This window comes from Synchiropus splendidus, chromosome 2 (genome assembly GCF_027744825.2).
Source record: "Synchiropus splendidus isolate RoL2022-P1 chromosome 2, RoL_Sspl_1.0, whole genome shotgun sequence".
Taxonomy (NCBI): domain Eukaryota; kingdom Metazoa; phylum Chordata; class Actinopteri; order Syngnathiformes; family Callionymidae; genus Synchiropus; species Synchiropus splendidus.
In genome coordinates, this window is record NC_071335.1 from 25,150,583 (window position 1) to 25,164,130 (window position 13,548).

Below are 13,548 nucleotides of genomic sequence, written 5' to 3' on the forward strand. Positions count from 1 at the left end.
ATTTGCAGCTCATCCACTGAAACTCGTGTCTTTTGTGCAGAACCTTAAGAAGCATTCATGGAGCACCCATTTTCTCGCTCTTGATTTGCTCCACCCAGTCGCCAGTTTCTTGAAAGCATTGGCGACAGAAAGCTTCAATAAATCCAGCTTGCAGTGGCATTTGTTGTCAAATGAAACACATACAACGATTAACCTTTTCAAGGAGTCTAATTCTGTCTTGGAAGAGTCCCCAGTAGCTCCCATTGAGACAAGCAAGCATGCCATCTGAAAAGCATCGCAGGGAAATGTTGGTTATTACGTGATCAAAGTTCAAGTTTAATGAAGGCATGTTCAGATTTCATGAGTAGGCAAAAACAATGAGCTGATTTATCTTGTGTTCACAACATGTTTGGAGGCTAAGTTAGGGAGGCATGAGTCAGATGGCTGGGAGACGTGGAGCATGTTGACGGGGAGTGAGACACGGGGGGCAAAAGGAAAGGAGGCTTGAGGAGTCAATGAGACTCATGGATGTGGAAGGTGAAAAAAACGCCACAATCATGTCCACATACATTATGTTTTTTCGTCTCATTTCGATATTACCACTTTGTTTTAATATGTTTGAATCACGTGAGATTTCTTCTCCAAAAAGAAATCATGAAGGTATGGCAGCTTGCATTTAAGCCAACATAATTTGTCTTAAATTTAATGCAACTTTTTATAATCCTCTATTGAGGAACATACTGAAGAATGATGCCAGGTTACACTTTAGATTAGGGATAATATATATTACAATCAATGATATACTTACTCAAATGTGTTTTAGCAGCTTATTAGCCCGGTTTAAAGTACTTGTTACCCCTGACTATATTTTGCTCAGATATGGTCACCAAAAACACTTAAATCCTGACTATTAATATTAAATAAGCAAGCAATTTGTTTATTCGTAGTTTTTATGTGTTCTCCAATCAAAAGAATTATCAGTATCTTCCTAATGAATTAGTCAGTCTCCATGAATTATATAGCTAGCTAGCTTCAGGTGAAATTGTTGTGATGAAATATAAGGTGACCTTGGTTTGCCGCCTGGTGATCTGAGCTCATTGATGGAGAAGGTTCCTTCTCCTTCTGTGATTCTCCTCCTCTGTGTCAAGTTTAAACCACCTTAGTAAATTCCCTGCTCCTGCTCTATCTCCAGCTGGGAGCATGACTTCATCTTTTTTTTGTAGATCTGTTCTAAACAGATGATTTGAAAGCTCTCAGTGACCTACATAGTGAGTGATCTCATTTCTGACGGAGAAACCTTTACTTGAGATCTTTCAGTTATAAAAAAGGTGTCCACTAGTTAATGGAAAATGAATGGGAACGGTTGTTCATTGGAAGAACATCCCAAACTTCCTCGCACCCGCACCTCAACAATGTTTGGCGTGTTTTTAATTATGTCTTCAAACCCAGAAGAAGATAAGATGACTCATAGAGGATCTGACAGCAAGTCATTAACTGTTTATCATCAAATACTAATTTGTTTTCTTTGAGCCTTTGTATCTGTGTGAGCTTTTGAAAGCGGTCAGACTTTATCTTCCCGATCAAACACATGCCGCTTTCCTCGTGAATGTTGGACTTATCTCTTTGTCAAATCAAAGTCATGTGGAAACTCTGCAGCCAGACTGGCTGGCCCATTTCCCCCTCTTCATGGAATGTTTTTTCTTTCTTTCTGGTTTCTAATCCTCTTTGTCTTTCTTTTTTTTTCCAGAGTTCATATGTACTACATTTTGCTAGCCATGAAAATATGATGGTCGATCTGTTTTTAGAGCGAAAACTGCAGGCCTCTGCGGGGAGTGGACTGAGTTAATCCTGTTTTGGGGACACATTCAAGAGCTCAGTGCCCTGCCTGTGCTCAAAACTTGGCACCTGGTAGGGGGGCTTCCTCTTTACCGTTATTAACATTAATCACACAAGAAAGACAGAAAACAGTCCTTGTTTTATCCTTTCTTAAGTAGAGTTTTGTCTTCAAAGGTTAATCTAGTTTTGGAGTGTGCTGCTACACAGGTGATCATATGAATTTAGAGGTATGTCAAGAATGTCTTGTCTGTGTATCACTACCTTCACCCCCTGCTGGATCAGTTCGGCTGAGGCCACGCTACAGCCAGGAGCTGGATCCCAGCTTGTTCACCGTGCCGCTATAACACCCTCCCCCATGACCATCTCCACCACATCCTTCCTTGGCCGTGCAGCACTTCAAGCTGCTCACAATCTGTTCCAGGTCCTCTGTTCCGCGTGTAATCTCCGTTTCCATTACAAGGGCTCCCTTTATATCGTCCCTTGTAGTTCCAAGTTGTTCAATCAAAGCCAGTGCATTTTTTTGCATCACCCATTTCCATTTGAACCGTGTCACCTGATGACTCTGAGGCGTGAGTGCCTTCTAGTAGACATTCTGACAGGCGCGCACAGAATAGGTATTTCTAAAAATGAGATCCATAAAGAAGTCGATGGACCGTGATGTTCCCTCAGAACAAATTTCATTTATCACTTCATGATGTTGCGGCAACAAACCAAGGTTTCGATTTGAAAAAAACTCTTAATTTTGATCAAGTCAAACGCCATAAATACACAACTGCTTTTAGATTGACGTTCTATCTCGAGAGGATGGATTTGGACATGGTTGCGATCGAGACAATTATTTGCAAAACCTTTACGAGTTTTCTTTTTTTTAAACTTTGAAGTTGAATAATGTTTCGTTATTACATGACATATTACATAAATTAGTACATTATTACAGCACATGTCCAATAAGATGTAAACCACTCTCACACATCTCCTTTTTAAAGGGAACCGTGCTGGGCGAAGTCAGGTTTTTCAGACAGAGTCACGCTGTCATTCAAGAAGCCCTTCATTGCCCTGAGTTTGTTTTTCTGTTGTTTATTTCATATTCTTCTGTAGATCTTGAAGCTCCTGTGAGTGACATTAATAAACTCAGCAAAGTGTGAAACACTGATGACACCGAGGTCAAATGAACACGACTTGTTTACACAGCAAGGGCTGGTGTGCGCTATCAGCGATTCAAGATCAATTCAAGAGCTTAACCATGGCTCAAATCATGCAGCAACTGTCGTGCAGTTGGTTCCATTATGTTTGTTAGCTGTGATTTATGTCAGTTTCCTCTTGGTCTGCAACGACTAGATACCACAGTTGACTCTAGTCGTCTGTAAAGGTAGTTGCCAAGGGGTTTATTAGTCAACTAGTTGTGACGTTGTGATCGCTCTCCCAGCGCAATCCAAAGTAAGAGGAGAAATGGCTATGAAACTATCATGATACAGAATGACGCAAGTGTGAGAGCATTTCACTGTGGACACATCAAAGGACACATCAGAGGACAAAGAACTTCTGCATCATATTTGGAGCCGCATAAATTGAAATATGACATTCAACACGACACAGGCATTTACAACACTTTATCTTTTCATTTTTGTAATTACTATTTACAATGTTGCAACCAAAGAGTAAAGGCAGTTTAATAAATGGTCATTCTCGCATATTGGAGTCGAGACAATTGTTTGCAAAAGTGGCAAATAAGTCCAATGAATTTGAACACAAGGAAGCGCTTCCCAACCGGTGTTTGATTCCCATCCGTGACACTGACCCAAAAGGGAAACATCCCATTATTTTCAAGCTTGGCGGGCAGACAGTCTCTGTTCAGGCTTCTCATTATTCACTTCTTTTAGTTGTCTTTGAATGGTCTGTTATTAGGAGACTGCTGTGCTTCATTGATGTAGAATCTCCAGAGGAACCACATATGGCTGAAGAGTTGACTGTGAACTCAGACTCCCCAAGATTTTTACAGTGTTTCCCCCTGTGTGAAACACAAGATCCTAATAACCACATACGCTGTCTTTGTTTTTTGGCCGCAGTCTCCTTTCATGCTTTTTCTCTTTTGTATCTCCACTGCTTAGACTCCTGTGTCTCCAGCGTTTCTAGAGGTCACAGAATTTTGTCCTCACCAGCATTTCTGTCTCTAACTTGTTTAAAGTTTCCTTTGAAGCCCTGTGCTGATTCCTTTCAAAGAGCGGGAAAGTTGGTGCTCATATGGGGATAGAGCAGTGTTCAAGAGCTTTAGGAACATATGTGAGGGGACATTCTGTCGATATTTTCTTGCTGCGTATTTTCTACTCCCCTGGCAAAATTATCAGCCCTGTGCACCTTCGGCGTGATTTACACGGCCTTTATCTGTTGCTGCCCAGAGTGAGGCGCACTGGACAGCTTGTATTGTGTGAAAGTGAGGAGGAAGGGTTGTTTTACTCTTGTGTGTGTGTGTGTGTGTGTGTGTCCAAGCGGTTGTTAGTCTGCTGCTCATATTTGCATTCCAGACACGTCTCGTTATTTATGACTCATGGAAAAGTGTTTTTTTTAAATCAAAGATAACACTTTCTGCTCAGCAGTTCTGGATGGTGGGTTTGGAAAACAGCCCACTTGTGACACCGGCAGCTCTGCCTACCCTCCAAGATGACATCTGTGAGCCACGGCAGGGCTGCCAAAATCACAGAATGCAGCAGATTGTAAATGTTACCACTCCTGTCAGTTAGTCTATATTTGTCTCCGGTGTTTACAGACAGCACTCAGAACACAGCATAATGGCAGAAGTTTGTTTCCTTATGGGACAACCCCCCCTGGTGTCTGGTATGCAGGTGTCTAATCTGAGCTGAGCCCATTGTTCACCATGTTTTGGAAGCGTTTGAAGCCCTTTGCTTGTTGGGAAGCAGAGACGGCATTCCGGTACCTCGCCATAATCCTCTGTCGGAAGTCCAACAGGCGAGTGGTCTGCAGAGATAAAACAGCATGTGGGAATGAAACTAAGCTGAGGGCAGAGGCTAAGAGCCAGATTTAAGAAGCAGGAAAACAAATTATAATGGATAATTATAATGTAATAATATAAAAAAAAAAACATGTTTAACTTTCTATGCTTCAAAGTAGCCTAAATAAACAGACTGCCAATTAGCGATTGATCGTTTGGAATATCGTCCTCTGAACTTGCTCGTAGTTTCTTCAGCATTCATGAAGTGTTTTAAGCTTTTACGACCAAGAGTAATCATTAGGCAATTGCTTTTCCATCAAACGCATTGATCGTGTGCGTCAGTGCGCAAGCTCCTCTCATTCTCTGTGAAAATAATTACAGAGACGCCAGTTTGGACCGGATAATTAGTTTAAGAGTTGTCATCTATCACCGCATCAGATGAGCTCTTTGCAACTCTGATTTGTTTAAGCTGTGGGCTGTAGGACTTCAGATAGTATAAAAAAGGGTTTTGGATACAGATCGCAGCGTCTCCATGGACAGATTGGGCGATTGATCAGTGGGAGGACTCAGCTTTGATTCACCTGAGTCATCTCCACAGTGTGTGATCTTAAAACATGTCTTTAGCCACTGAATATATATAAATGTAATGACCAGGCTTTCAATAACCCTGTGACTGATGTGCCGCCTGATGCTTTTGCGCTCCCTTAGGTGCTGATCCGTGTCATTGACACAAACAATCACCGGCCTCAGTTCTCCAAGCCGGTGTACGAAGTCAGCGTTCCTGAAGATAGTCCTGCCGGGACCGAAGTGCTGCAGATCAGTGCCGTGGACGAAGACGAGAAGAACAAACTCACCTACACGCTCCTAAGCAGCACGGATCCCTTCAGCCTCAAGAAGTTCAAGCTGGACCCCGGGACTGGGGTGCTGTACACCGCCGAGCCGCTGGATCACGAGACCATGCACAGCCACATCCTCACCGTCATGGTAGGAAATCGAATAGGCAGCTTTCTGATTCAGGACGGCTTCCTGATTTACCTGACCCGTCCCGTTACAGGTCAGAGACCAGGACATTCCGGTGAAACGAAACCTGGTCCGAGTTATTATCAACGTGGAAGACGCCAATGACAACGCTCCCTGGTTCATCGGCACACCGTACTCTGGGCGCGTGTTTGAATCGGCCGCTGTTGGTTCGGCAGTGCTGCAAGTCACGGCTCTGGACAAAGACAAAGGCCAAAATGCAGAAATAGTTTACAGCATCGAATCAGGTAAAATCATGCTCGCCAACGTGTGAACCAGTGGAAGAAAGCTTTCGTTGTTGGTCAATCTTGTCATCTTGGAAAAATGTGTGAATCATGCCGAGTTCCTCATCCCACTGGGGCTAAATCATGAATGGAAGCGTTAAGGACTTTGTCTAGTGTGTCAGAGCCCACTCAGTTTTCCCTTCAAGGGTTTGTTTAAGAAAGTGTCTCCATACAGCGTTAAATCTAAAACATTCCTGTTTGTATAAACTCATATTTGGAGTGACATAAATTACCTACATCTGTTACGGTCAGAGTCGAACAGAATGTAAAGACAATGAAACTTAAACCCTTGGTAAGTTAAATGAAAGTCAATAGCAGACAGTGATTTTGGGATTCATGGGTTTAATTTGAGAATAAACAGTCCTACTTTCCACTCCTGCCCAGATTTCATTACTCATTATTTTGTCTGTCAATACAATGACCTCAACTGGGATGCCTCGAAGGTTTATACAAAACATTTGGTCTTGTTATGACTGATGTCTTTTTGGGAGGATTTCTCTGTCCTCTGCTTTGCTACACTCACAACTCTGCACTTCATGTTACCTGGATCTGGAATGAAAGCATGCGCATGTTAGGCACTACATTGTGGTGATAGATTACAGAAACGGAAATCTCATTTTAATGTTAGACTTCTGATTTTACTCAGCTGTACTTTGTTGACTTCTGTATTGAAATGTGTGTAGGGTGACGTCATCTACAATTGTCAGCGGATATAGATGTTTCATGTGCAGTTGAATTAGCATTTAAAAGGTTCATTGAGAAATCCCAGACACCTGCAACTGTGTTGAGCAGTGTCACCAGAAGGTGGCAGTCTGGCCACCCACTGAAGTTGCCTACCGATGCGCAATTTATTGATTTATTTAAGTGTCACTAAATGACATTAGAAATGCACATAAACAAGTGTAAAAAAAACATGGGAAATTAATGATGAATGAAGATGGGATGCCAGTTCCAGAGTAAACAAACAAGGCCGTGCAGAATGATTCTTACTTGCAACATTCAAGGGACATTCTTTCAGTCCTTTGCACAAGAAAAATATGTGGCAAATTATTACCCAACCATCAAAATTATAGTCACTTTAATGATTAAAGTTAAGGTGATACCCTGATAATTGTCTTTTACTACAGATGAACTTAAACAAGCCTGTAACCGTGGGAGTTTTTGAGGGTTGAAGATATGGTCAGGGTCACTATCCTGTTTGGTTTGTGGCACTGTCATCCCTGCAGTTGATTTTTTTATACTTGTATTTATAACTGGTGCCCGGACTGTTGTCTATTTTCCCCTGTTTTAGTAACCAGTGTGGCTGAAAAGTTTTAAATAAAATGTTCTTTTCTCTCCTCCAGGAAACGTCGCAAACGCCTTTGGCATTGACCCAGTTCTTGGTACAATAACTGTGGCCAAGGAACTGAATCGCAGCAGCAAGACCACCTTTGAGCTCACCGTCAAGGCGCTTGACAGAGGAGCGACCCCGCTTTCCACCACAGCCACCGTCAACATTCTCGTCACAGTTTCAGATAACGCTGCCCCGAGATTCACGGAGAAGGAGTTCTCTGCTGAAGTCAGTGAACTGGCCCATCCTGGAAGTTTTGTCAGCTTGGTCACGGCTGTCAGCCAGTCGTCAGTTTTCTACCAGATAAAAGGTGGAAACATTAACAACGTGTTTGACGTAAATCCGAACTCTGGAGTGATTGTGACTCAGAAGCCCTTGGATTACGAGGTCATGCCTCAGTACAAGCTCATCATTCAGGGCACCAACATGGCGGGGCTTTCCAGCAACACAACGCTGACCATTCACTTGAAGGACGAAAACGATAACGGACCCGTTTTCACCCAGAAGGAGTTCAAAGGAGTGATAAGCGAGTCCGCACCCGTCGGCAGTGTGGTTCTGACTCATGAAAACACACCTTTTGTCATCCGAGCCGTTGATGCCGATTGTGACCGTAATGCGATGCTCGTCTACCGGATCGTTGAACCATATGCGCTCAACTATTTTGCCATCGATTCCAGCACCGGAGCAATTAGTACCACGACCACTTTGGATTACGAAGAGAAAAGCCTTTTCCGCTTCACGGTACAAGTCCACGATTTAGGAATGCCACGTCTGTTTGCTGAGACAGCTGCAAATGTCACCGTCGAGGTGATTGATGTCAACGACTGTTCCCCAGTTTTCAGCCAAGGACTGTATGAGGCGACGCTTATAGTGCCAACGTACAAAGGAGTGGAAGTCATTCAAGTCAATGCTACGGATTTAGACTCTGCACCTAATTCCAAGCTCATATTCTCCATTTCCGAGGGTAATATTGGCGATAAATTCCGGATTGATCAAGTCACCGGTGTAATATCTGTTCAGAATGTGACGCAGCTGCGGAGCAGATATGAATTTAAAGTCAGGGTTTCAGATGGGAGGTTTGCCTCCGTTGTCACTGTGAAGATTAATGTGAGGGAGAACAAGGGGAGCAAAATGAAGTTCACCAGGGAATCCTATCAAGCCTATGTACAGGAAAATTCATCCGAAAAGAAAACACTCGCTGTTATTGCCGCAGTTGGAAACCAAGTCAATGAACCCCTGTTTTATAAAATTCTGAACCCTGATAGCCGGTTTGACATTGGCCGCACGTCTGGGGTATTCTCTTCAACTGGAATCCCATTTGACCGGGAACTTCAAGACAATTTTGATTTTGTCGTCGAGGTGACCAAGGAGGACATGTCGGTGGAAGGTGCTCATGTTGTTGTTTCCGTGAGGGTGGAGGATGTTAACGACAACAAGCCTATGTTTATGAACCTTCCCTATCACGCGCTGGTACAAGTGGACGCAGAAGAAGGCCATGTCATTCGACAGGTCAGCGCCGTGGACAAAGACAAGGGTCCAAATGCAGCTATTCATTATTATCTGAAGGATCACCAGAAGCATTTTGAAATCAACTCCAATGGTGAAATTACCCTGAAAAGGAAGTTTGACGACAGCGCTGTTGATACAGATTTTGTTGTCGTGGTCGTAGCCCAAGATAACGGTGATCCGACCTTCTCAGCTGAAGCAGAGGTGCCAATAAGGGTGGTGAACAAAGCGACTCCTGTGTTTGAGAAGCCCTTTTACAGGATCGAAATCCCTGAAAATATCCAGTTGCACACTCCTGTTCTCCACGTAATAGCCAGTGAATCCGAAGGCCCTCGCATTGTTTACACCATCTCAAAGGGAGATCCTTTCAAACAGTTCTCTATCGATTTCAACACAGGTGTCATTCATGTTGTTGAGCCGCTGGATTTTGAGACACATCCTGCTTATAAACTCAGTGTACGAGCCACAGACTCGCTTACCGGAGCACACTCTGACGTTTTTGTCGATATTATCCTGGAAGACGTTAACGACAATGCCCCAGTTTTCCTGTCTAAAGCCTACTACGCCAACATTTCTGAGGCCGCTGCCGTCGGAACATCAGTCCTGCAAGTAGAATCCAAAGATTCTGACACTGAAAATAACCAGGAAGTGTTCTTCCAGTTGGTGGAGGAGAAGGGCAAGAGTCCCGAGTATTTCACCATCGACCGCAATACTGGAATAATCTCAACGAGCAAAGCTCTTGATTACGAGGAAGCCCAACGGCATGTGCTAACAGTTCGTGTTGTGGACGGTGGAGTTCCAGCCCTCTCCAGTGATGTCATCGTAACCGTGGACGTGACAGACCTCAATGACAATGCCCCATCGTTTTCAGAGCACACATACACAGCCACTGTGAGTGAACTGGCATCCCGCGGCCACTTCGTCACCCAACTCCAGGCGTCAGATGCCGATAGCTCGGACTCAAACAAGTTGGAGTTTGCGATAATTTCTGGAAACGATGATCAAAACTTCGCCATAGACAAGAGAACAGGTGCCATCACCATTTCTAATCACCGGAGGCCACATATGCAGCCGCATTACGACCTCAATGTGTCTGTGTCAGATGGCGTTTTCAGAACCTCAGCCATTGTGGAAGTCAAAGTCAGAGGTGCCAATTTCCATAACCCTGCCTTCTCCCAGGTGGAATATGTGGTGGAGCTGGTGGAAAACTCACCTGTTGGGACTCTGGTGGCAGAGGCAAAAGCGACAGACAGCGACGAAGGCATCTACGGACAAATAACGTACCGAATTGTTAATGATTTTGCAAAAGACAAGTTTTCTGTCAACAATGACGGAGAGATTTTTACTCGCGAGACCCTGGATCGAGAGAATTCAATAGAGAAGGTCATTCCGATTTCTCTCACAGCTATAGATGGTGGCGGAAAAGTGGGCTTTTGTGTTGTTAATGTTATTCTAACGGATGTCAATGACAATGCCCCACAGTTCAGGGCTTCTGAGTACAAAGCTGCAATTGCGTCAGATGTCCCCAGGGGAACCTCTGTTGTTAAGATCGCTGCCTCAGACATGGATGAGGGAAGCAATGCTGACATCGAGTATACAATTGAAGCAGATGCAGAGAATGTGGCTGAAAACTTTGAGGTCAACTCAGCTTCTGGTGTCATCACAACCAAAGAAAGTCTAATTGGACTTGAAAGTGAACTCTACGCCTTCTTCGTCAGAGCAAAGGACACTGGGAACCCACCAAGACATTCTCTCGTGCAGGTTTACATTCGAATCGTGCCACCAGAAACCCCAATTCCAAAGTTCCCCGAACTGCATTACCGTTACACGGTCGCCGAAGACATTCCAATCAGCTCGGAGATCGATGTGATTCAGGCGGAGAGCGAGCAGCCGCTCACTTATACACTTCTGAGAGGTAACACGCCTGAGAGCAATGCAAATGAGGTTTTTGTTGTAGACCAGGACACCGGGACTTTGAAGATCCAGAAAAGCCTTGATCATGAGACTACAAAGTGGTACCAACTGACGCTTCTCGCTGAATCCAAATTGGAGCATTACGACGTCGTTGCATCTGTTAATGTAAACGTCCAGGTGAAAGACCTGAACGACAACAAGCCAGTTTTTGAGTCAAGTCCTTATGAGGCGGTCATTCTGGAAAACCTCCCTGCTGGATCACAAGTAATTCAGGTCAAAGCCTATGACTTGGATTCAGGAACCAATGGTCACGTCCTGTACAGTCTTGATGCTCAGCAAGACGTCCCTGAGATCGCAGAGCTATTCGCTATCAACGGTCAAACCGGATGGATAACCACCTTGAAGGAGCTCGATTGCGAGAAGGTGAACAAATACGTAATCACAGTGCTGGCCACGGACCAAGGGGATAAAATCCAGCACGTCACCAGCACCAAAGTGGAGGTGACAGTCGCAGATGAGAATGACAATCCGCCACGATTCACCGCGGAGATTTACAAAGGCACAGTCAGTGAAGATGATCCACCTCCCAGCGGGGTGATCGCTATACTGAGCACCACAGATGATGACTCGGAGGATGTCAACAAACAAGTGGCGTACTTTATCACAGGTGAGCCTTTTATTGTTATGGCGGTAGGAGACGTTGGTTTTTAGTCCCCTCTGTCAAGTGGGTTATATGACACTGCCTGTTAAGAAAATAGCTTAAAATATATTTCGCTGAAACTCTCCGGAAATTTCAGTAAAGTTTGATTGTATATTGGCGAGCTTTCATCTGAATCCAGGGATGTCCTTGGCTTCTGCTGTGGCTCACACTCCCTCCTCCGTTAAAAAAATGGATGGAAAAAATGAGATCATGACCACTGGGTTTGAAATGAACTTAAATGACTGTGGCGCTAAAATATTTAAGATTGATTGTATGCTGTGTTTTTGTAATGTCATGCTGAATTAGCTCCTTGGCAGACGCAATGTTTTTGTTACTGATGCCTAGCTATGGAAGCCATCATTGTTTGAACGTCGGCTATTGTCAGTTTTTTATCTACTAATGACGCGTAAGCCTGTTTGGTGCGACATCTGCATGAGACTGAAATTCCCCTTTTTCCTTTGCTAACTTTGATATAAGCAGCATTCCCTGATCGAAACCGTTTTAATCCCAAGTGGCTGGTCAAATTGTTAAACTGTCTTTTTCCCAATTTCGTTGTAACAGCAGGGGACCCTCTTGGTCAGTTTGCCATTGAGCACATCCAGAATGAGTGGAAGGTCTCGGTGAGGAAGCCTTTGGACCGTGAGGAAAAGGACAATTATCTTCTGAACATCATCGCCAGTGATGGCATCTTCACAGCTAAGGCTGTTGTAGAGGTCAAAGTGTTGGACGCCAATGACAACAGTCCAGTGTGCCAGAAGGTATGATCCATTTTGCCTTTTACGGAATACATTTTACGTTTTATTTTTTCACTAATTTTCCCCTCATCCCCACCACGCCACAAGTCTGTGTATAGTGAAAGCGTCCCTGAGGACTCCCCTGCCAGCAGGCTCATCCTCCAGGTCTCAGCAACTGACGCGGACATCCGCTCCAACGCACAAATCTCCTATGAGCTCCACGGAATTGGATCGGAATTGTTCTTCATTGACTCCGACACAGGTGTGTGTTTATGCAGCGCAAACAAGAATGTTTTAATGTAATATCTGAACACATGTTCAGCCTGCTCAACCTCAAAGTGTGATGTCGTCTAGTTCATTTTAATCAGGCAGTTGATGAGTGAAGTTCATGGTGAACGATGGAGCAATTATATAAGCTGCACTCGTGATTTCTTTGGTGATTGCATCCTGGAAAAAAAGGAGTTTTCAATAATTCTCAGTTTTTTTTTACGGCTACAAAAGACTGTCTCAATTATACTGAAGCGATGTGCATGATGGGGGGTTGAATGCCGACTACTGCTTTTCAATAAGATGTAAAGAGTGACATCTTTCCTCCGTGGTCGGCTTATAAGAGGCAACACTTGCTGTTACAATGTGTTCTCTGCCATGTAACTCAGCAGAATTGTTCTCCCGCTTTCGTAGGTGAGCTGAAGACTATGCAGCCCCTGAATAGAGAGGAGCAGAGTGAGCACCGGTTCAAAGTCCGAGCGGTGGACGGTGGAGGTCGCTACTGCGAGGCGGAAGTCCACATCACAGTGGAAGACGTCAACGACAATGCGCCTGAGTTCTCAGCTGATCCATACACCCTGACCGTCTTTGAAAACACAGAGACAGGCACATACGTGGCTAAACTGCAGGCGGCAGACGTCGACACAGGTGAGGATATAGGAGTATGTTAACTGTCATGGTAGAAGGCGCCTCTCTCGTTATACAGGGGCGTCCCATTCATTTGGCAAGTGGACTCATAGCAAACATGGAATTTCATGAGTGACTGCCCCTACAATTAATAGCTTCATTACGCTCTAATGATTTTTTCACTCTGAGCTCTGGAGGTTAGTCGCAATTTTCACACAGCCACCGGGCCTCGTTTTTAACTAACCTTTCTGCCAGCTTTGTCAAGCATTGAGGAGCATGAGGAGATAAGGCTGAGAACTTAAACCATTCAGTAACAGACATATAAGCTCCTCGGGACTTAAGTCAGGAGGCTTTTGGGCCTGTCATTTCTGATTAAACCTCCAGTTTAGTGGAGTCGCTTATTTTTG

General features: G+C 44.2%; 1 protein-coding gene across 11 annotated transcripts in view; it reads left to right on the forward strand.

The window, feature by feature from the left end:
- Positions 1-13,548, forward strand: part of fat1a (FAT atypical cadherin 1a) — a 63,449-nt gene that overhangs the window by 34,116 nt on the left and 15,785 nt on the right. For all 11 annotated transcript variants that reach the window (XR_008414003.1, XR_008414002.1, XR_008414004.1 and 8 more), the window contains 6 exons: positions 5,471-5,746; positions 5,817-6,027; positions 7,407-11,480; positions 12,075-12,271; positions 12,356-12,509; positions 12,929-13,162. Coding sequence is in view for 8 of the 11 variants with exons in the window: in XM_053858114.1 (XP_053714089.1) it covers positions 5,471-5,746; positions 5,817-6,027; positions 7,407-11,480; positions 12,075-12,271; positions 12,356-12,509; positions 12,929-13,162 (5,146 nt within the window). In the remaining 3 variants the exon portion in view is untranslated. The remainder of the gene's footprint in view (positions 1-5,470; positions 5,747-5,816; positions 6,028-7,406; positions 11,481-12,074; positions 12,272-12,355; positions 12,510-12,928; positions 13,163-13,548) is intronic.